The sequence below is a fragment of the Pholis gunnellus genome (assembly GCF_910591455.1).
Source record: "Pholis gunnellus genome assembly, chromosome: 15".
NCBI lineage: Eukaryota > Metazoa > Chordata > Actinopteri > Perciformes > Pholidae > Pholis > Pholis gunnellus.
The window spans coordinates 8,903,728-8,927,663 of NC_136542.1; the positions used below are offsets into that span (position 1 = coordinate 8,903,728).

The following is a 23,936-nucleotide window of genomic DNA, read 5'->3' on the forward strand; positions in this document are numbered from 1 at the left end:
AACATCTGTAGATAATACCTAAACATGACTCAACAGACCATAACAATACAATTCGATTTTCTTAAAATCCCTGGTGAATATTACTGTAAGTTTTTGACAATAAGAACATCCATTTCAAAGGGATTGACTTAGTTTTGCATCACTTATCTAATCATAAAGTCATTCATTGCGTATAATTGAGTTAGCATTGCAGAAACCATTTTTATGAGATTTTAAACATGTTTGTTTTTTGTTTCCTGTCAGTAAAATTGTTTAGATGCTATATACACTGATGGTCGGTGTCCACACCGTGTTTTATCTACAAATTAGTCCTTGAATGAGCTCCAACATTCAGGGCCTCAGGGCGTTCCGGCATGAACATAATCCCGCCACTTTCTAAATGTTTTAAAACGCACCGTCTCTGTTCAGCCGCATAATTAAACAGCAGTGCCCTAAATTGCTAAGCAGCTATCTGGTGGATGTTTAAGATGGCCTGGATCAACCTGAATCTTAAGCCCCATTTAATCTCCATTCTCATCTCTGCATTATAATGAGGGTGTTGTCTGAGGAGAAACATGGAAACAAACTTAGCTGAAAAGAAAGAAACATGTTCCTTTGAATTTTGGTTGAGAGTGCAGGTCTGATGTTTCTGTTTTTAACTAAAGAGCTGTCGAACACAAACACTTCTTTTCAAACTGCCAGTTGAAGCATCCAAAAAATGCTTGGTGCTGATGAATGCAGCCAAGTCCCAGTCTTTCCCCCCGATGAAGAAATATAGCAGTCTATATGTCATTGTCTAGTACCACAACTTCCACACCCTTAGGGGCTCAAACTGATCCAAAAGCCAAGTGCAAGGACGAGAGAGAAAGAGAGAGATAGAGGGAGGGAGAGAGAGAGAGAAAGTGTCTGTCTACAAAGCGTTGCCTCGCTCAGGGGTCCAGATTTCCACAAAACTTGGTATGTGTGTGTGTGCGAGTTTGTCTTTGTAAGCATATATTCATCAGAAAGTGCAGGCGTAGACAACCCCAACCACCACAATGTTTCCGATGGTGGCGATGATGGCGATCCATAGCCAGATGGCATCGCTAGACATGGACTGCGACTCATCCTGCTGGCCGTGTACCGAGGCGGCAGAGGCAGCTGCGTGGACACTGGCCGAGGAGTTAAAGAGCGAGTGCTCGCCGCTGTAGTCGTCATTGGGCGAGGAGTCCATGAAGGCTCCCGTCATGACTGGGATCTAGGAGGGGAGGAGAAAAAGTAAAGAGAAAAGTTGAAATTTTGGCACTTCTTGTCAACCTTCATTTGAAGGAGAGAGTATACGGAGAGAAGTAAGACATTGCACATCTGGTTTTTATTAGGGCCGTAGCTACTTAAGACACTGAGGACATGTCCTCTGTATTTTTTCAAGGAGATTGGCGGTGTAGAGGGGTGTAACATGGTACACATTATATAACATTATACCTGCTAAACATCAGCCTGTTAGTATTATGAGCACATTAGCATGCTGAAGTTAGCATTTAGCTCAAAGCACTGCTGTGTGCAGCATCATAAAGCCTTTTATGATGCCATTTGTTCTGCGTTGATTTGCTCAAAAAAGAGCAACCATTTAAAATAAAAAAAACACTTTACAGCCCTAGTGCAGGGAGTAAAAATCGTGCCTTTCCTGATAACTATAGCACGCCAGATTGTTTCCAATAGTCGTGCAATAGCAAGGCTGAGTGCTATATTAAAAGAAATAAGAGGTAGCTGCATCACGACATCATTAGTTAATGGTTACAAGGTTTCCCACACAGACATGCAGGGTCACACCTCTGATTGTGTGTGTGTGAGTGTGTGTGTGTGTGTGTGTGTCCACCTTTTGCATGTGTGTGTGTGTATTTAGGAAGCAGTGCTTGATTAACTTGGAATGAATATTTCAGATGTGGCAAGTGAAAATGATTTATTGCTTGGGACATTCGGCACCCTGTGCAGGTTAGCCATTCAAGCAACTGAATGCTTTCATGTGTGTGTGTGTGTGTGTGTGTGTGTGTGTGTGTTGTGTGAGAGTATTTTACATGTGTGTGTGTGGTTGTGCGTGATTATGGGTATGATTGATGATGAGAAATGCACCAGAGACCCGTACCACGCTCAGACTGGAAAACAGACTTTGATGAAGATGTTGAAAAACAATGCTAAAAATACCTCGGAGGAATGAACACAGAAATTCTGTCTTGTTGCTCATTTGCTCACCTTCACTCCCTCTCATCCCCCCCTCGTTCTCTCATGTACTCACAAAGACGTTACCACACACACAAACCTCAGGTCTTCCCTCACACAGGGGAAAGCACTGTTTAGAAAGCATTCTGCTGCTCTCTGTTTATTGGCCCCTGGTGGTGAATAATGACATGACACATCCTGTGATGCACTTGCTGTTCACATGAGCATGAAGAAGTCCAGCAACCTACCTGGGTCTCCCTGCCCTCCACCCAGTAACTGCTATTTCTTTATTATGAGGTACATAAAAAACATGAAGAATTTGTTTCAGCAGAAAATCTCCAAACACATACATCGTAGTTTTCTATTAACATACATGCACATATTTTATTTTTCTGATGTATATATCGTTCCATTGAACGACACAATTAACTCAAGCTTGGCAAAATCTGTTTTGTTATTTAAATTTTGTCTTAAAAGGTTAGCCCATCTGACCACTCTCATCAACATGCTGCCGATTTGATTTCTTATTTATCAAAATCATACCGCATTGTGATCTGGAGACGCCACAATGTTGACAACCTTATCCCGCATTCAAAGCTACATCTAGCTTAATCTAACATTCACTCAGATGATAACTGAAGCTCTCAACCCTCTCTGCATTCTTTATATTTAAATATTTTATTTATAAGTAACTCATTGTCCACAGGAGTGAGCTGTTTGCATAAATGTGGAAGTGTACCATATAAAATGAAGTGGATACTGGGAGTGTGTGTAAACATATTCCAGTAGTAAGACCGAATCTAAATATTTAATTGCTTGCTATTTTTGGCAGAGATGGTGTTCGATGACATGTCAGTAGTGTATCATCATTTTCCAAGGGACTTTCTCCTCTATCCAGTCATCCAAGCTCACATCTCCCATGTGGATGTTCCGCAGCAAGCAGCTAAGTGTTGATGGAACAGAGGGGAAATAGAGACGTCGATAAGGAGCATCCCAAAGCATCTGAGCACTTGTGCACTCCATGAAGGTCATCCCCTACGCATTGCCGACAGGTGACCCATGCTCGTTGATATATATGAATGACTTCAGTAACAAAGTTATTCTACTGACCAAGGTTTTTTGGAAACTGTACACTTCCCCAGCATAACTGTAAACTAGTGGCTGAATGGCTTCAACAAGCTAATCCATACAGAAAAGTTGGTACTACATTTCAGTTTGAAAGGGTTTTAGAAATGATTCTCCTGAACACACAGCTTAGGCAAAGATGAAAGTGGTCTGATTAATAGGTTGTAGTTGTTTTAACCTTTAGATTAAAACTGAAGTTGATCTGGTTCACATTCAAACTAAGAAATTGTCTCTTGAAGGTCACAATTAAAATTGTACAATTTGTATCTTTATTCTTCTGTAAAGCATTTCTTCCAGCGTGTACCAACAGTTGGCAACAAGTTGGTGCTTGTTACTCTTCAAGAATAAATATCCAGCAAATGTGAACCTCGTGGGACTTTGTTAAACTAATGTTAACCTGTTTTAATTGTTTAAGCACACCAGGTAAACAAAAGGAAGAGTGGCGATTATAGATCTTTAGATACAAATCTTAGATGTCCTAAATGTGTTGCCCCTATTGGAAAACAAACCACACTAGCATATTGTGATCAGTTGTTGCCAAATGGTGGAATGATAGAGGTAACTTATTCCGCAGAGGCAACATTTATACTTGTCATCTCTAGTGTCTCATATCCAAAAATAGTCCAGATGAGATTGAAAGCACGTTCATTTACACATAGCCTCATATATGGGTCTTTTGTTGGCCAGATCACAAATCTAATTGCAATCTGTCGCGGTTTTCCTGGGCTACATGCAAATCAGGGTTGGCCCTATCCCAGTCCAGAGGGTGGTGGTGATGCACCTCAAGCTGTTTGGTACTAAAACAATTGAAGAAGCATGATTTCTGCACTTTCGCAATTTAGTTACAACTAAAGTAGCTTCAGCAGCTCCCGAGGTGGTTCAAACTATTTGATTTCAATCTGTCTCAAATAATTCTTGGATGCATTTACACCTCGCTTTTTGGATATCCAATAGCTTACCTATCCTCCTAAGTGACTAAGAGTGAATTAGTTAATCTACAGCGAGATAAACACAAGAATCACAGCCAATCATTGAATGTAAGATATGAGCAATTTGTGTAATATTGTGTTGACTTACATCACTTAATTGTGAAGGAAGAAAGGTACCATTAGCACAAACACTGGTTTCAGAAATCTTCCAAAGAAACTTTTCCAGCAGAAGAAAGTAGTTGAAATGAACGCTACTGAGAGAAAAAACTTTTACATTTTTTATTTGATATTGTAGGTGATGAGTGAAATGAATGGGATAAACAACTGTTTCATTCAATTGTGTGTATTATATGGAAAACAACTATTGTCCATTAACCAACACAAGAGAAAACTCCTGACTTACGTATTTCCTACCTCCTTGGCTCTGAGTGATGCCTACACCTGTGCAATACTCCAAAAAAAAACAATCTATGGAAGACGATACAGCGAAGCTCCTTTCACTGTATGATTCCACCTGCTCTGCTCTCACAGATTTGATTTATTCATCCCAGCTGTTCCTCGAGCTGTGCCATTCACGGGTAATCACAGTAATTGTGAAATAGAATGGACTCTAATTGCCTCCTGTGGGACATCGCCATAAGTAAGTGCTCAGCGAAATGGCTTTTGAGAAAACAAGCAAAGCCCAAATAAATGTCTTTGGGTAGTGGGGAAATCAAAACATATATACCTTCCCACAAAAGCACTCAAGCATTGGCTGTTAAGACGAAGTCAGAGCAAATAAATTGCTTTTCTGCACTCAGGGAGAATATGAGGTAAAATCACAAAATCGATACTTGTGTCCTTGTGGAGAACAAACCTCAAGGTGTTCTCGAGAGAACAAATTGTAACGGAGAAGACAGGCACAGAGAGGCGGACCCCTGCTGTGCCTTTCGCACAATCGGTGAAAACACACAACTGTCACAACCATCTCTGCTCTATTGACTGCTTGGATGGGTGTTATTGTGGGATTTGTCTCCATATGATGTCATCTTTGGTTTTAATGGATTTGTATCCGACTTTTTGTTTTGAAATCACACTTTAGCCGTGACGTTAGAACAGATTACTGTCGGACACAAGGGCACACGACATTGCACTTTAAGAGAGAGTGTTGTACGGTACCTACTGCAACTGGATTCAAAGACTTTACTTCTGGATTTATCTTTGGTTTTGAAATGAGCAATACCCACAGCTATTATATAAAAATGTTCCCTTTATATGAAATAAAAGACAGTACTTGCCCTGTACAGAGAGGAGTTCACTCTCTAGGGCAGGTCACACAGTTTTAGACCTCACCACACTACACAGTCGTGTTCATGCCTAAAACTTTGTGCAATATCTGTTTCATTTTCGCTGCTATCCAGACTTATCTGTCCAGGGATATCACTGGTTTCACAGAGTGGAAAATTAACTGTGGCTCATGCAAGTCGGAAAACATTTATGAACACTGCTGCGGTGCTTTGAAAAAGACGTACACCCCTTGAGTTTTTGCCCATTCTGAACTACAACACGAGTGTAGGTTTTCAAATAAATGTGAAGCAGTATATTTTATTTACACATATCTTTATTTGCATGCATGTTTGAGCTCAAAGCTCTACTGTCTTGGTCATATATTGTAATGGCATGGCTTTCCGTGTATAACGCCTTGTTTTCTAACCTTTTTGAGGCCGTATCCCCACTGTCCCAACAATTTTTAATAAAAATAATGTTGCAAAGACAGCACATGTGACAATCGCGCTCATCTGTAAATTTAAAAGCAATGACTATAAGTACACTAAGGAGCCATGGTAATATTTTATTAAACACATCACCCTCAAACGTTAATAGGCCTGTTTCACAGCAGACATATTGAGCTGTCATGATAGGAACAGCACAGGTGTTACTGAAAACAATGGCTCAGCTTTAAGCAAGTGTCCCAGTGAGCCTTGACAGTGTGAAAGTGAGCCGGCATGCACAATATCAGGGCCCTGAAAACAAAGCAGCTAAATGGAATTCAGCCATCATTAATCTTATTATGTATACCTTTGCTTTTCCTACTGTGACATGTCAAAATGTCCTTGTAAAAAACCAACAAGGCTTTTTTTCAGTCAGCTTAAAAGCAGAGCAAAGTGGCTCATTTAGAAGCAGCTATTGAAACACACACACACACACACACACACACACACACACACACACACACACACACACACACACACACACACAATAATTGCACACAGATGTGACTCGTTGGTCTGACAAGCCTCTCACTGCCTCAACGCTCAGTCACCACCCTGCTACCACAGGTGTGTGTCACCATGTAGATTAAAACATCAAATTAAACCGGCTGCATTAATGCACATTCAAAACTATTTAATGCATGATAATACCAACAAGCTCATTTTGGTAAAATGATGATAATGATTTCTAATAATATTGAGGTCGAAGATAATATTCTGAATAAAAAAACCAAGTGTTTCCAGGCACACGGGTCAGGTAAGTACATCTTACTGCAGGGAGAAGCTATATTATATTTAAAAACTCCTCCTGTTAAGTGCTGTGGTACCACAGTGGTGGTGTAAGAGAATCACTGAACAAAATATCTCATGTTTAATTCATGTGTGGACTTGGGAGTTAAGAAATCACTGCTTTTTGAAAAATGGATACATACCGCACTAGTCTGGTTGTTTTTTTTACGAGTTCCGAGTACAATGAATAGCTGAACACTCAAATGAAATGGCAATCGGAAACTATTGGGCTTTATAGTAAATAGGGAGTGATTTCAGACAGTCAAACACTGGACAGTATTTCCCTTTTGCAGGGCTCTTTAAACTCTCAGCTGGTGCACATAGTGATTCTCTTAATACTGCACATTTCAAAATGTTACAAAAGAACACACAAACCTACTTGGTGGACAACGTGTAAAACAGGAAAATACCTCTGTCCACTGTCACTGCTTTTATGCTTTCATTCTGATGGCCAAACAAACTACATAATACAATCAATACACTTACATTAAAACTTGTTCATCTTGCTTTCTTTCCAGCGTTTCAAAACTGTACAAAGATGCAACAACTCAAATTTACCAAAGGAAGGTTTATAACTTACTGAACATACAAATTACAGCCTCATAGATCACGGAAATAAATAAAATGGGATTACAGATAAATAAAGATACACCTGATGAATCCCTTTCGTGTTAAAAAAAGTAGCCACTCCTTTTACACAATAGCGGGGATTTAGTGGAAACAATATATATTTGTTCTGTACCATACTATACACCTAGTGTTGCCATAAATCTGGTGGGAGATTTACAGAGGTTTTAAAGAGGCTTGTTCACCCGCGCAGGAGTAGTGAGACTTGTAGTTTAAGGCCTGGTTCCTACTGGTCAGATTTACAACTGTGCTTTCATTGATTTTCCCTGTCTCAGCAGCCCAGCAGCATTTTTCAATAAATCTTATAATTCAGTAGAACAAGTGTAGCCCAAGTGATCCTTGCTTGACACCCTGGTCAATCTGTCAGCTCGGTGGAAATTGAGCATCACGGGGGGAAAGTTTATTATACTTCTTGGATATTATGAATGATAAATGTATCACCTTCATGCTTCTTTTCTCAATGGTGTACCTGACCTCAAAATGATATTTTTTTTTGTATCATTATTGGCCCTTGTAGCAGTACAACAAATAGGAAAAATATTTCTTTAAAACATGACAAGTGGAGGAAATAATACATGTTCACACTTGGAGCTGTTACTCACTGATATAGGCCATAATTAGCAGTTGCGTGATGGCTTAAGATTTGATATGAAACTAAACTCGTCAGCAAACATTAAACATTAAAACCCACCACGAACAAAGAGTGATTTGTTATTCCTGCCAGATGAGGACAGAGAAGCAGTGCCAGATGATCACAGGGGCAACAATTTCAAGTGACAAGAAAGAGACTGAGGCTGTGTGTCTGCAAAGCTGAAGTTTCTATTGTCCGAGTGTCTCACTCTTGACATGTGTAAGTGTGTGTCTGAGTCTGTAGTGCTTTGCTCTGTGACGCCTCGAGAAATCCTGAAACCAAACATGACAACTGTCAGCAGCGTCTCAAACTCAACACAGACAGACAGCAGAGGGTGAAGAATAAGTGGAGCTGGAAAGTTGAAAGACTTTCACATTTTGACAATGATTCGATTATTCGTCTTTATTATAAGGAATTAAGAAGCGCAGATCACAGATACAGTATCAAATAATAATAGTCTTTCCACACGTTTTCAATTATTTAGATGATTATTGTGGTGAGTACCTCTCTGAGCTTTAAAATCACACTGCTGAAAATCTGCTGATGCTTTCTTCTCTCCAAAAACAGTGACTTAGTAGCACTTTCTCAGAGTGCTTTTTAAAGAACTACAATCATTCAGGCTTTTTAACATAACGTTACCTAATACATGTACATACATTACAAGAGAGTCAAAGATATGATATAGAACACATTTCCTTCGGCTTCTTCATTTTTAAAAGAAACTATGATGTTTAACTCAGTTTACAGGTTGATAAATCATGAAAAGGCTTCTCTCGCACTGCCAAATCCCTGCACTAAAATACATTCCTGATTTATTTTGACATATTTTAACTTGATTCATTAACCATTTACACCTTCATTTTGAGATACTTTTCAAAATCTACAGAAAAAATGTTTTTCACCAAAGCCTGGGGGCCATTTATTATTTATTGGAGCAGATATTTCAAATATGCATGAACTGGATTATGTGCAGCAGCATGTGTTCTATGGTACAGTTTACACCAAAGAACACGTCATGCTATAGCAAAAGAGATTTCTTGCTGTGCAATGTCGCGCACCACTTCAAACTCTCCATGCGGAGCTCATGTATTTTACATTGTGAGCAATTTCAATTAAAACACACTCAGCAGAGTCACATGTTATCTCTTGCATGTTCATGGCTGCTAAGAAAACTGACTTTATTCATGGAAAAATCTGTTTTCTGATTGGAAATCTAACAAAATAACTGCAGTTTCATACGGAAGTGGACAGACTTATAACAAAACCAACTTTAGAATGATGCTCCTAGGTTTCATGCTTTCTTAAAATAATGGATCTGTGTGTACAAAACAACCGCGGGCCTCTCCCTGCAGGAGCCTGAGGGTGGAGTTGATGCTCATCATGAAGATTCAGCTCACCTGTGCAGATTACACATAACACGATATAAGCTTGTGGCCGTCAGACCATCTCTGTTTGTCTCCTGGCATTTTGTTTGGCTGTCTTTGGTTGTCTTTGGTTTATTTTGTTAACTAAAATGGACATAGGCTCAATGTCGAGGCTCTGCTCTGTGTTCAACCTTGGCCTGAGTTTTGACACAATGTGTTGAATTTAAAACCTTAGTAAACCACTGCTGTAAAAGACAATCAGTATCACTGAATTCTATAGATTCTTTAGATCATACAGAATAAAACAACATAAATATAGCATCAAAGGTTAGAATGATTCCTCCTTTTTAAGTCTAAGAAGAAAAAAAACGTTACGACTGACTCTGTAAACAAATCAGTCAAAAATAATATATTGAGTTTTTTTGAAAGGTCAGAAAATCATCTCTGAATGCAAGCTGGGAAACAAAACTGAAGATAATTTCTGATTTTCCGCTGCAGGTGGTTGCATTGTTCTTTAACTTGTCCTGGTTAAATATAGTAATACGTGTGGCTTTGCATTGGAAATCATGAGGGCAGAGTAGACAAAATGGCCTGTTAAAAAGATATCTAATCATATACCTTTTTTATTGCAGAAGATTTGTTCTGTAATAAAATCAGTCAAATCATTATCAAACCTGAGGGAGGTAGTGTTTCTGAGGAGCTTTTGTTGTGTAAGAAAGCTACCTGGGTAAAAAAAGATCACCTCTTGTGTAACTGCTGCTGGCGTCAGCTGCCCCTACGGCTCCATCCATGCCTGCTTATTCACCGTGCAATACAGATAGATTTCAGGCGTAGAGATGGTAGCCCTTAATTGAATCTCCACTCATGTAAGACTTTGCTCAGGGTGAGATGCAGCAGGGTTGGCGATGCTTTGTACCCACTCTTACTATACAGAGCAAGCAGATTGAAGATGAAAAGCTCTCATTTTAGCTCAACCATCAACTAAATCTTGTTTTTGCTATTGAACTAGCAAGTTTATAATTCTAATTCTGGATCACTGTTCAATATGTTGTAAAATATTGTAATCTGTGTCTCACACAGTATAGAAACATACATTTAACACCATTAAAAAAGCAAGTTTCAGCCCAGTGATATGCTTCCTGCTTGTAGGGACCAATCCAAGCAAAGGGTGATTATATCCAACAGTGCTTCATAGTGCAAATATTTTAATTTGCTCTGCAGACTGTTTTCAGTATCTCATTGATATGCACGCCCTTTGGTTTAGTATTTGCAAAGAAGAAAGCTACTGTTTGAAGGATGTAATACATTTAGCTCTATTAATGCTGCAGAGCTAAAAGTAAGATTAAAGTGCATCTTCCTCACAGCTAAATATGAATAATAACACAGGAGAAATTCTACCATCAAAGTTAACAGAATGGCAGCATGAGCATTACAGCCAAACCTCACATTTACTTCATATCACTTTTCTCACTGCAAAACCCTACAAGGCCCAGAGGGGATCTGCGCTCCTCTCCAACCCCAAGCGTCCAGGTCACGGTTCAGCCCTGGATGCTAGACCTCACTCTGTTGTCTTATAAATTATGTCTTGTACGATTGCACTGTGTTTACTGTTATGCACCAATCACCAAGCCAAATTCCTTGTATGTGCACACGTACTTGGCAATAAACCGATTCTGGTTCTGATTTTGAATCGTGTTTGCGGATTTACAACAGCACCCACAGTGTAGTATGTCCCGACATTCATCAAATCCACCACATCTTTCTCAGCTATGATCTTCTTGTCTACAACTCAACAACAACTCAAGTCCAACTTCTGCTTGCTAATTTTCCTTAGGGCAGTTGCATGGACCATAACAGGGATTGTATTATCCCCGGTTTCTTTTCAGCCTCAGAGGCGTCTGATGATACTAATGGGACCTTTTCATCTTCTCTCGCGACAACTGGGTGTGTCCCTGGATGACTGGCTCTAGAACTGGTATTTTTTTTTAACTTCTGGACCCTTGAATATCCCTCATTTAAATCATTAGATCTTAAAAGTTGTAAAATGTACTAATATAGATATTTTCCTTCCTCCGTTCATGCGAATGAGCCCCAGAACAAGGCTGGACTGAGTCCTGGGAGACGGGGTTAGAAGAAATGCTAATGTGCTCTATGGGCCCCATGGATGTGGATCCGAGTGATTTTATACTCGAGTCAAACTTATTTTTGCTTTATGTGCCACTCAGCAACTTTCATAGGAATAAATGGGCCGCTGCTTCCAACACTGTATCCAGTTCTCTTCATACATCCATGAAATACACTGACCAGGGAATAATCATCAAAACACATCAAATCCTGCTTCCATAACCTACTTCCACAAAATACCGAAACGCTGTACTTCTGTCCTGGATAACTTTCTTCTCACTGTGCTAACTTGCATAACAATCTCACGCTATTATGAATCCCACTGCTTTTCTTAACTGCTTAAAGTCCTGCCCTGTGTATCATTCATGCGCCAGGATTGGCCCGGCGTCCATGCTGTCCAGGTTATCGTGATTTGATCAGGAACCTTGCCCGCACCAATGGGCTATCCTGAGTCTAACTACTCGATGTCAATGCCGAACCTTAACCGATCGTCTCTTCTTCAACAAGCTATGCAGGGTGGGTCTTGCAAAGAAGAAAAGTGGGATTCTCCTCCGTTTCTTTCTTGCCTTGTTTTGTCCTTTGACCTCGGCTGAATATGGATCCTTTCTGCCTGCATCTAGCGCCCTCTATGGGATATTGTGAAAACTGCAATATAAACCCCTTAATTCATTGTTTTCTGGGGAAAAAATATACTGTATATATTAGTCACACAATAGTTACAAGGATACTAGTTACTTGTTATGGCATGCATGTATTATATATATATACATGATAAAGTGTTAAAGTTAATGTAATCACACTCAGCAGCGGCATCTTTCGCAGCTTCGTTCTTTTTTTCTTGGGCAATTTGTATTGACATCTTTCTGTAGATCTCTCCTTAATATGCTGACTGATTAATTTCTGTGTTTCAGAGCTAAAGTGATCTGCATGACCCCACATCCCATTAAATATTTACATTTACATTTATAGTATTTGGCAGCTGCTCTTATCCACAGCACCTTGCACTGTAGTGCTGTGTCTTTCAGTACTGAAAGATAACTCCACTGGGAAATGTGACTGAAAGGTAGCAGGAGTGATTCAGAAATTATAGCCAGATGGAAGGAATTTCTCACTCTATCTTGCACATACATCATGCATTGAAGTAAACATGCACACACACACTGTACTATATAGACATCATCATGTGCTTAGTGTTCTGAGTCTGTCCAGTGCATATTATTTGCCATTGTTTACTAAATCTGGAAAACACAAACTTTGATACAAACACAGAGCAGACTCATTAAGCAGTATCAGCAAACTTTCTCCTCTAACGTGTGTGTGTGTGTGTGTGTGTGTGTGTGTGTGTGTGTGTGTGTGTGTGTGTGTGTGTGTGTGTGTGTGTGTAATCACCAGATAAATGTACTGTATGTTTGTTATTAATGAAAATCCAAAAACTTTTCTGATCAGCCAATCAAACACAGCAGTCTTGCTTGTTGTGCACAGTGGGTGCGTCAACCTGTTCTACAGACTTCAGCTATTGCTGCAGACCCCCCTGAACCTTCACTCTTCCTGTAAAATATAAATTAAGCATAAGCCTTTCAATTCCTCAGGGCCTTTATCCCTATATTGTTTGTTTTTTTCACTTTATTTTGTACATATAAAAGTACCCTTACAATTATGTTCCCCTTGTTCTGTTCCTCTCTTGTGTAATAGCCTGCGAGCAGCTGTCACAAATGTGCAATCTCATGGAGAAACATGATTAATTATCCCCTCTGTTAAAGCTGTATGCCACTCCCATACTAATTCTAAGCAGGTTTTGACAATGTATTTCTGTTCACAATGGGAAAAAAGAAAAGAAATTAAGTAAAATCTAAAGTTAGTATGGATACTAAAAACTGCTTAAGTTGATGCAGGATGACATCATTGGACCAAACCTGTCCAATAACCTTCAGTGCATACTAAGTCCCAACCCAGTCTCATGGCAGTTCGTGAAAGAGACACAAAATGTATTCTATTGATTTGTGTACATGGGCACGAATTTTTTCTTCTTTTCTTTTTCGAGTCAAACAAACGTCACGTTTCATTCACGTGAATGCCTTTTAATAGGTGTGTCCACCACAGAAAAATAATCCAAATTGACTTACCATTGGCACTGTTTTCGTGGTGCAGACACATCATCTTAACACATTAAGGTCACGCCACTACGTAGTGCGTTAACAGGTCATGTGTTTCTGTGAGAGGCTGTAAGTCTTGTTTACTCTTCTTGGTTCAGTTGTAATAAGCCAGTGTACGTTTTCTTACTGGCCATTTATCTTAGCTTATATGATAAAGTTCATTCATTCTAAATACTGTTTCACTGAACTCTGTACATACAAGTGATTTGAGAGAATTTGTGGCATTCACCACACGTCTCATGAACAAATGTCAGAAATAAAAGATCTAAGACAAACTTAACATTCTGTTTACCATATCGTGATCATCATGGCTTCACATATTACTGCCATTTCTTTTTCTATGCATATTTTTTATTGCCATATTTCGGCACATAAACTTGTACATTTCAGTAGTAGTTTGTAAAATTCTCTGACACCTGCCTCAGGGTCTTTATGCAGGTCGCTGTCTAATATCATCATCTGTTACACAAACGGTGTAACATAACCTACTTTAGGCTATAGTATTCTCTCTCTTCTAATATCTGTCACATGACCACCTCTCACACTATGTTAGTCATGAACTGCTTTTCTTTAGAAACATATTATTTTGCAATTGTCTGCTAATTTTTAAAAACAGATATTGGAGCTCTGCATGTTCATTTCTTCTTTTTTTTTACTCTTTGGTGACATTTATCTGAAAGAAACTTCCCCACAAATGGCTCCGAACAGGCAGCCTTATATGGCAATTTTAGGGACCAAATCTCAACACAGCGCCTCTCCTCATGAATAGGTGACATTTAGTTTGTCCAATTAAGGGAGTTTCCTGAATCCGACTAAGATCATCTGAAGTAAACCTCACAGATAAAAGTAAGAGATGTTGAGGAAAAGAAGAGGAACGTGTCCTTACATTGTTTTTGTTGATGCCATAATCAGCTCTGATGTTTCTTCAGTGTGTGTGTATATAGCCATCAGCATCACAACATAACTGCTGTAAAATAGAATTAGCATCTCACGGCTTGCACTGGTGTAGCTGCTACAGTACTGTAAATACCGCTGCAGGTTGGCATCAGCATTTATGAATGGTTGCTGTATGTATTTTCCCCATGGGAGGAGGAGGAGGAGGAGGAGGAGTGATGAATTTGTCACGCAAGTGCCATGTTGGCCTAGTTAGTGTTTTCAAATACTGTAACAGTTCAGCATGTCTTTCACACTCTGAGATGGATATATATCACAGGTAGAATTGAAGTGGGTGCCAGGAGACAAAGCCTTGCCTGTACATATGTGTGTGTGTTTGTGTGTAAACTGTTGGCATCGCATAAAATCCAAGACTCAGGTGTAAAATAAATAAATTACAATATGTTCAGTCTTTGATTAGTAATTACAGGAATAAACAATATAATTTGCTTCTAAATTATGCAAGTGTTTGAATGTTTTTTTTGTTTTTTACACACGGGTGGGTAAATGGTTATCCCACACAGCATCAGCCCTGGGGTTTGTGTAATGCTTACAGAGTAGCTCTAAGCCCAAATGGATAAGGGATGTACTGCACACCAGAGTGGTGTGCTGCACTACAGGTTGCAACACGGAGAAGCTCGATACTCATTCACTCATTATGACTGGAGCAAAATGCCTGAAATCATGGCAAAAACCTCATAAGGTCATGTTTTCTGAATACCTCAGGGGTAGAACAGTGAAACATAACAGCAACAGAGAGATACTATAGATTCATATGCACTACTATGATTGTTAGGGCTGAAACTATTGTAAAAAAACAACATTATGGTATGCCTATTTAGCTCAAAACACATCACAGTATCTACAAGAAATAGCTTCAAGCTCTAGTTGCGAATTGATTCCCAACTCCTTGTAAGCACCATAAAAAATTCAACATTTTAAGAAAAATCTAAGTTAGTGTACTTCTCCACCACTCATGCATACCAGCGGGCATTCCAAATGATTTCCATACGTAATACAGCTGACTGTAAGTGCCTGATTCATCATCTGGCCATTAAAGTTGCATGCGCCCGAAATGAGAAGGTCGCAGTCAGATTTGTTTCATATAAAACATAATAAGAGCTGTGGAGCATTAAGCGAGGCTAGCATTGTATGACAAAAGTAGCTGCTGTAAATTAAATGGAGTAAAATATCAGCAGCAACACATTATACTTCAGCACAGAGGACAGTTGTAATTTAGGTTTTGAGGAGTTCATCAGCAGGGAAATTGAAACTAGTCCATTTGTGGCCTAATAATCAGAAGCCTATGACACAAATGAGCTTTGAGACTGAACAACAGCGAGTCCTCATAGGACCGGTGTCGCATAATCCAGGATAATGAGCTGCTGTGTAGATACAGTCAGATCGTTCCTGAGCTGTGGCTCCATGCTGAGACATTGAAACCTTAATGTCTGCCTTGGACTCCAACCTTAAGATTTTTCTCTTAGGTCGATAGTGTTTCTTGGGGAGTGAAGGTGCATTATGTTCGATATAACCTCAGCTTCTTTGCAAATTGAACAAGAGGTGAGTGAGAGGAAAAGAAGGAGAAAAAGGCCTGTCTGAACATTGTCATTAGTTTCAGAGGAACTTTCTTTGAACAAAGACCAAGGTCAGACTCAAAGTGTATAAGGCCCAGTGGAAAGGATCAAATCCAAAGCAGGTTTTGCTGTTGGTGTTATTACAGAGGAATTGTTTAAAGTCACTAGGGTTTTAAAGCTGAAGGTGGAAAACTGACATAAATTGTGGAAAAACTGCACCAGAAATTATGTTGTCCAAAAATGGAAAACAATCTAAAAGCCCCTTTTAATTTATTATTATTTTTTTTTCACCTGTACTCACAAGGGTTATTTACTGAAATTGCACTCAGGGATGAAACATCTCCTGAAGCTGTGCTTGAGACTCACTACATAACATGATCATATAGTTTTATTACTTTATGCGAGGCATGCTAATGATTAAAAACATGCATAATGAGCTCAATGACTTAAGCAGCTGTGGTGATGTTTAACTATGATCATTCATCTCTGCTTCCTCCTTGATAGTGTGTAATCAGCTGCTGCCATTCAGCTTTTTTGCCAGCCTTCACAAAAGCAAAGCAGCAGCACACTGTTTAACTCCCATCATTTCATTCAAAGAACCGCTCGTGAGCTGAATTTTATGTGCGCTTCAATGTAAAAATCAGCGTGGAGAGTCTTATCTTTTTTTCTTTTTTTTTAAAGATGAACAGGATGAGTCAATATCCATCAAAGTTTAACCCTAAAACATCAGTTTAATTCATTAACATATCAATACAGAGATAAAGCTGCTTTGAAATTATCTCAGGATGAGTTAAAAATAGATTATTTATATGAGAATACATAATTCATACCTGCTGACTATCAGAGCCCCGGTTATATAGGAAGCATCAAGCAGTTAGGGGGGTTAGGTCTGTCAGGGAAAGATGTTATTACTTCATACTTGGTTGTCACAGTCCATTAAGTCTCCCTTTCATTCTCCCCAGGACTTTTTTTCAATATGCAATCACTCATTTCAGGTGCAAAACAGCTGGAAGATGTTTGTGTCTGTAGTGCAAACATGTTGTAAGCTAAGATAGCATGAAGACACTGGGAAATTACTGAGAGTAATGTGGCAGCTGAGTCACATTATTTTTATCACTGTATTCTGTCAAGTGACCCCCCAATCCAACCAGTAGCTGCGTATCGGTAAGCCTTGCCCTTAATTCCGGTTGCTGTGGCTGTCAGGGTCTCATTTCTTGCACGACAATGGTTGCACATTTACCCTCAAAAATAGATTTTCGAAAGTTTGGGTTGTTTGAGTTCAGAGAGATGCAGAAAAAAGCTGGGTTCTTATTTCCAGCCAGAGATTGTTACATTTTTCAGGCTGTAATAAAAATAAGGGCTAACAGATTTTTATCAGCTATAGCCAGCAAACTAAGCTAAACTAAACTAACGAAACTACTTTAATTATCGAATCAAATTTGTTTCGAGATTCTGAGAGCACCGGACAGGATTGTTATTCCTTGTGAGGCGTTGGCAGTGCCTCCTCTCTCTTTTTACTAAGCCAGGGGTCGGCAACATTTTCGTATGAAGTGCCATTTTTAAAGCTTCTTGTTAATGTGTGGCATACAACATTATGGTACATTAAGTTTAATTACAACTTCACATCTAATCTCTAACGGCTCTGTAGTTTAAGTCCATCAATATAGGCAACATTTTTCTCCCATAATCAGGACATTGTAATTATATATGAGAGCACTATACAGAAGGCTGCCGTCCTTATGCAAACATCCATGTCTGAGTTGAAATCATGAAGCCTACCAACCTTTATTTATCATCAATAAAGTGAAATGTTTGAAAGAAGGCAACAAATTCTAATTTTCACCGAATGAAGGTGGGGGAAAGAAAATCAATCACACTACTCTAAATAACAAGCCGCACGATGCCAATGGCTGTGAAAGAGGTAATTTGGCATGCGGATGAGAGGGAACTTCAACTTTTCCAAGAGACTCTCTTGCACACTTGTTAGTGTGCCATTTGTTTAGCTACTGGGTGCCAATGGTGGCTCGCATGCCAAAGGTTACTTAACCCTTGTTCTAGGCTACCATTACCTCAGCGAGTTGGCTGAAAACACTGTCTCTGACTGACTTTTTAATGTTTCCAGCTGACTCATTTTGAAACAATAACCCTGTGAAGAGATCATAAATATGCAGTTGGCTACATACATGATATTGTGCTAAAACACAAAGGGTAAAGCAAGAAGACTAACACACAAAATGTAACGCTATCTCAGGTAATGAGTTTGGCTGTTTGGAGTGTCAACTTCTCCAAATCCAACAAAGAGACACAAATAAATAACTAATAAAACGAACCATCATCCAGGCCTTTTTATATGCTCCGTTCCCGTTCTTGTCACACGTCTGCTTCATCTTTCAGAGAAATCCAAAGCTTGATAGGCCTGCCGTGCCTGGTTACTGTTGCTATGTTATGATTGGACAATCTCTGCTCGGGCAATGGGTTTAGCAAACGGTCAATTTGTTTACAAGGCGGTTTGGCGCCTGCTTCAACAGTTATCAGAGCCAAAAATAGAGACCTGCAGCTTCCTGGGGGTTCGTCAATTGTTTCCAATGAGCGTGTTACAATTTGTCCTTTTTAACAGGAGGAGATTGATCCTGGGGCTGTTCATTCAACTCGACTTTCTCCACTATCGGCAACAGCTAGTAGACGTAAACTGTTATTTTTAAATGACTTTTTTATAGGGAGGATGAGGTAAAAATCAGTTGTTCAAAGCAAACCTCCAACCAAAGTGTGTTCGTTCTAAATGCTCCTGCCTCCGGTGTTTGCTATGTTCTCTCTAGATATAGTAAATCCATCAAGTGAGAGTAAACCATGAAGTAGTCCTGCTGTGAAAAGCAGACTTGCATCTTCATCACTTGAAGGCTTCAGTACATTCTCCTCATTAAAAGGGTTTACTTTTTAACATTGCATATTGGCCCTTCGCAGTCCATTTATGTCTTTGAACGCTCCCGCTGGCTGTGTCAAGTCACATATTCATTTTTTACACACAAAAAAAATTAATTCACACACACTGTGGATTGCTTTTTAACATTATTCTGCAAATTTGTGTTTTGATTAAAAAGGTAAAAAAAATAAAACACAGAAATAAAAAAGGCATCAAATTGTCACATCTATTCCTGGGGGAAGCTACTAAAAATAGAAAGCAAACCTAACAAAGACAGTCACCTGCTTTTCATGTATTTAAAGCATTGATTATTCTTGTGCATACTTTACAGCGCTTTGTAATTGGTTTAAGGTAACTGTTGTTTTTTTAACCTGTTTACAACACTGCAGGGTCATAAAAGAGGATGGCGGCTGAGAACCGGGGCTGTTGCAAGTTTTCACAATATAAAACCAATTGCTGAAATGGCAAACTGAACACCAGAGGGGAAATGAACTCCTAGAGATGAAAAGGATGGTCTGACATTATTATAAGCCTCTTCTTAGAGACCAGGAGATTTATTCTTTCAACGGGAGAGCCCGGTTGTGGAGAATGCACAGTCAAATAACATGATTATGTAATTGAATTTTTTATGCAATTGAGCACAAAGATTGTCTTGATATAGGCCTTGTGGCGGCTGCTATTTTGCAAAGTGTGTTTAATAGGAAAATAATCTCATCCGTGAACTATTCAACTGCATTTCCATATCTGGCTTCTTATCAGGGGGGCAGTGGCGCACAAACAAGTCTTCTTGCCACGTTGTCAGCCAGTCTTTCTACGATCATATGTCCCTTATATGACTATGTTAATTTGGACCAATTGTTTAATTATGATCTTATAATCAAAGTAGCCTTTGCAAATGATAGTGCAAACGAAAATGTAATTCTGGATGTAACCTGCGTGAGAGTGTGGAACAGACTGCATCAGGGCAATCCAGCTAAACACATCTACTAACTTTAAAATCATCTACTCTGATTGAATTGACTTTCTAGCACTTACTATATTACGCTATCATGGCACCAAAGTGAAGCGTCTCTGCCTCTCCTGTCTGTTCCTGGTCCTGGTGCTGTGGGTAAACACAGATGGCTGTGTTTGTGTGGAGGCTGTAAACTGCTCCCTCCATCATCATCCTTTCCCTTTCATCTGTCTTTTCTAAGATGACTGAGATTGACAACCCTATCAGGTAGAATGACTCAGAGCCACAGCTTCACTGAATAAGTAATTGAGTAATGAGAGATGCTGATGGCCGGTCATGAAAAGACAAATCATCTGAGGTGAGACTACCGTATGGAAACGGACCTATAGCATTCCATTCAAGAGTTAACTGTCCAGACATCAAAGTATACATTCCTTTCTGTGCCTTTTCTATTACGCATGGGGATCAAATGTTGACACGATAGTACACTATTTTTTTTTTAAACGCTTGCTGCACTCATGCACGTGTGTACATGCAAAACTGAGTAAAAGGCCAGGGCCAGTGGGTCACTGTGTACTGGATAGACAGAGCCGTAAGGGTTTTGCTATCCCCTGTGTGGCAGATCAGATCAGCCGAAGCAACTCTGAGACTGGCGAAATGCCCAGGATGGCTCTGGAGCCTGTCTACAAGACATCAAACTTGACCCCAACATCAGTTAGTAACCAGCAAATACCCTGGCTCATTTTCCTATGCCTTTCTGTCATTTGAATCATTCCGAAAGCGACATCCTGCTCATGGTGCAAAGATGTACACAGTGTAATTGACAATCACAGTAGCTGGTCTGGAAAAAGTTAACGTTTAAGTGAGTGAAAGTTAAAAATAAATCTCAATATCCATTTCAAAGGAGCTACGGGAAATTAGTCCTGTATTACTCAATTCAGTCTATTTAAAAATATACAGAACAAATTGGCTCATTGCCCCTCAGCTTAGTATTCAAAAGCTTCACTGTGATTGTCACCTATTAATCCATGTTTTGCAATGCTTGAGGATGCCACCACTTTCAGCCTAATGAAGTATGCCCTTTTTCATTTCAAACCAGTGAGGCATTGCTGCCAAATGCAAATCATTCACCAAACACAAAAGCGTACACATTGTTCTGCAGAGAGCTATTACGCATGTTTCTGTGACATCGTACAAAATCATTTCAACAAAAAGAAGAGTGGCAAATGCAGCAAAATAATGGCCAATCGAGGTACACGCGTGATGCATGTTCTTGTCTTGGAGGATGTGTTTTTGCTGAATGCCAAGCTTAGTTTCTTCAGGAAATTAATGAATTAATGATTAATATATAAATGCAAAGAGTTTAATGTGTCGTCTTAAATTACATCTCCGCAATAACGACCAGTACATCCTCTGAACTTCTCCTTTGTCATCCTCAGTAACCAGGTCCTCTTGAGTTAGACTTCTTTGAAAACATTCCATGTGTTTAGGAGAGAACAGTTATGGCAGCATCTGTCATCTTTTAGAGACAAAGTGATAGCGAAGGTCCAGTGATTTGCAGGTGGCAGAGCTACGCTGAGATGAATGGGAAAACAAAATCATCCATTGTGAAGTCAATGTTGAAAACTCCAGGGACATTTGCCTGACTTCATTCACAGTCACCATTACAGAGTGACCCAGGGCACTGGAATGAATTTCACCTCAGTAAAATTAGCCATTAGCGTTCTGATAGAGCTGCAGTCTTGAAGAGGAGGATATGGATTCCTGGAAAAAAAAACTGGAGGAGCAGCAAGAAATAAGTAAGATGTGATGGGTTCATGGGGAACTGGAAGCAAAACCTCATTCAAGTTGTGACTTCTCGCTCAACGGTTGTCACCTGCCACCAAAACGGCCAATCCACACTAAACACCTTTTTGACATCCGCTGCTCACACGTCTCAAGGAACAGATACGCTTCCATTTCAGTGCACATGAATCAATCCACACTTCTGTGCCAAGTCAACTTTTGTTGCGTTTCGTGAAGCGTAGTCTGCATAGACAGACATTTTAAATCACACAAATATCCTGCTGTATATGTGAACTTATTAACCGTACATTTATTGTCATTACATGTGTTGGGCAATACTGTTGCACAATTGCTTAAATGAAAACATCCAAGATCAGCTCCTTGTCTTCCACCATTACTGACAGTGTGTTTAGCTCGTTGCTGTGCATCCTCATCAGTGCAGAAGAAACATATTACACTGGCTCCAGCTGAGTGGTTTCAAACACTGTGGTATTCAACCATTCCCAGTTGTGAATATGAGTAACTGACTGCCCACACAAAGGGCTGACAGTGGTCTTCCTCCTTCACTGTGCTTCTGTCAGTAAACCTGGGTCCTGTGCACTACCACCTAAACAAAGTTTCTAAGAACACAAGAGCACAAAAAGTCCTAGAAGACATGGTATCACCATTTTATGAATATGTATTATATTACTCACTATAAGTTTGCACAATGATAGTGAATCATCTTGGTTTCATCCTCTCCTCTGTTGTTGTTCAAAATGTATTCTAGGATGGTAATACATTTTCTATTTAGGGGTACAAGATTTGAGAGCATTTGGCCCACTGAACAGCCATTGGCAGCACAGTTAACCCTCCGAACCCTTTCAATATAGCAGTTGCGCATAACATGGCAAAGTAGATGGCACCAGACAAACCATAAGCAGCCAGACACTGAGAGACTGGAGGGAATAATAGCCTGCAATAGAAGCTTCTAATGGAAACAAACTACATGTCCAAAGCAGATGCCCAATAACACATGTTATTATATCTATGAAACCAAAATCAATTGACATAAAACTATTAATATGCAAAGCACAAGTAACACAAATATGCCAAATGGTATTGGTCCAATCAAACTAATGTAACTACAATACAACTAAATAAGAATAAAACTAATATTTATTAATTAAATATAATGAAGTCTTATAAGTTTTAATAATGCTTTTTTTTTTTGTCACACAGTCCTACATTGGATTCTGACACAACAATCGCACTTAAGTACAGCATGTCCATGTCGGACATACCCTTGTTAACAAACCTAAAGCCATAAACTTATGTACTATTTACTAAAATACCACTACAATAATCCAGTAGGGGGGGGAATAAGATACCATGAGATCCCTTTATCGATATGGAATTGATTTTCCAGTGAAGCAGAACTAAATGTAGTATGTTAATCCATCTCGATTAATAGAGTTCGAAGGTATTGAAAATGAAAAATGTGTAAAATGTTCAAATCGCCACATGAACTTGTTGACCGGCCACGCCCATGAAATAAATGGACAAATGTAATAAAAAGTTCGGACGAGCCAAAACATCTTTTGTTAAATTGGAGGAAAGATATCTCACCTGCGCAGCCATGAATGACAGATCCATAGTGTTGCTCCGTTCAATCCAAGGCACTCAATGAAAGATGCAAACGTGCGTAGTTGTTTCTCTTATTCCCCGACAGAGCATTTGCCTTCTTTTTCTTTTTTAAGTCGGCATCCACAGTGCTCTCTGCAAGTTAGCGGACCTCACGTGAGAAACATGTCGAAGATGAAGAATTAAAATAAAAAGGAGAAGGAAGGAGGAGAAAATGAAGAGATGTGACCAAAAAAAAAAGCAGACGGCTGAGCAGACGGAGAAATGAAGAGATGTGGTTGCGAGAGACAGCAGGAGAGTGAAAGAGAGAGAGGCAGAGGAGGAGGCTGTGGAGCTGGACTGTCACATGTGTCGACGGAGGTGCAAGTCCTCTCTCTCTGTCTCTCTCTCTCTTTCTTTTTCTCTCTGTCTCTCTCTGTCTGTTTCTCCTCTGTCTCTCTCTTTCTTTCTCTGTCTCTCTCTCTCTCTCTTTGTCTCT

The 23,936-nt window shown here is 39.5% G+C and overlaps 1 protein-coding gene across 1 annotated transcript; it reads right to left on the reverse strand.

Moving 5' to 3' along the window:
- Nucleotides 1-979: 979 nt before the first annotated feature.
- Nucleotides 980-23,470, reverse strand: LOC306707513 (uncharacterized protein C14orf132; the record flags this gene model as incomplete). Its single annotated transcript, XM_079175011.1, has 2 exons — nt 980-1,216; nt 23,444-23,470. The coding sequence occupies 2 exons, from the start codon at nt 23,468-23,470 to the stop codon at nt 980-982; spliced, it is 264 nt and encodes an 87-aa protein (XP_079031137.1).
- Nucleotides 23,471-23,936: the final 466 nt, after the last annotated feature.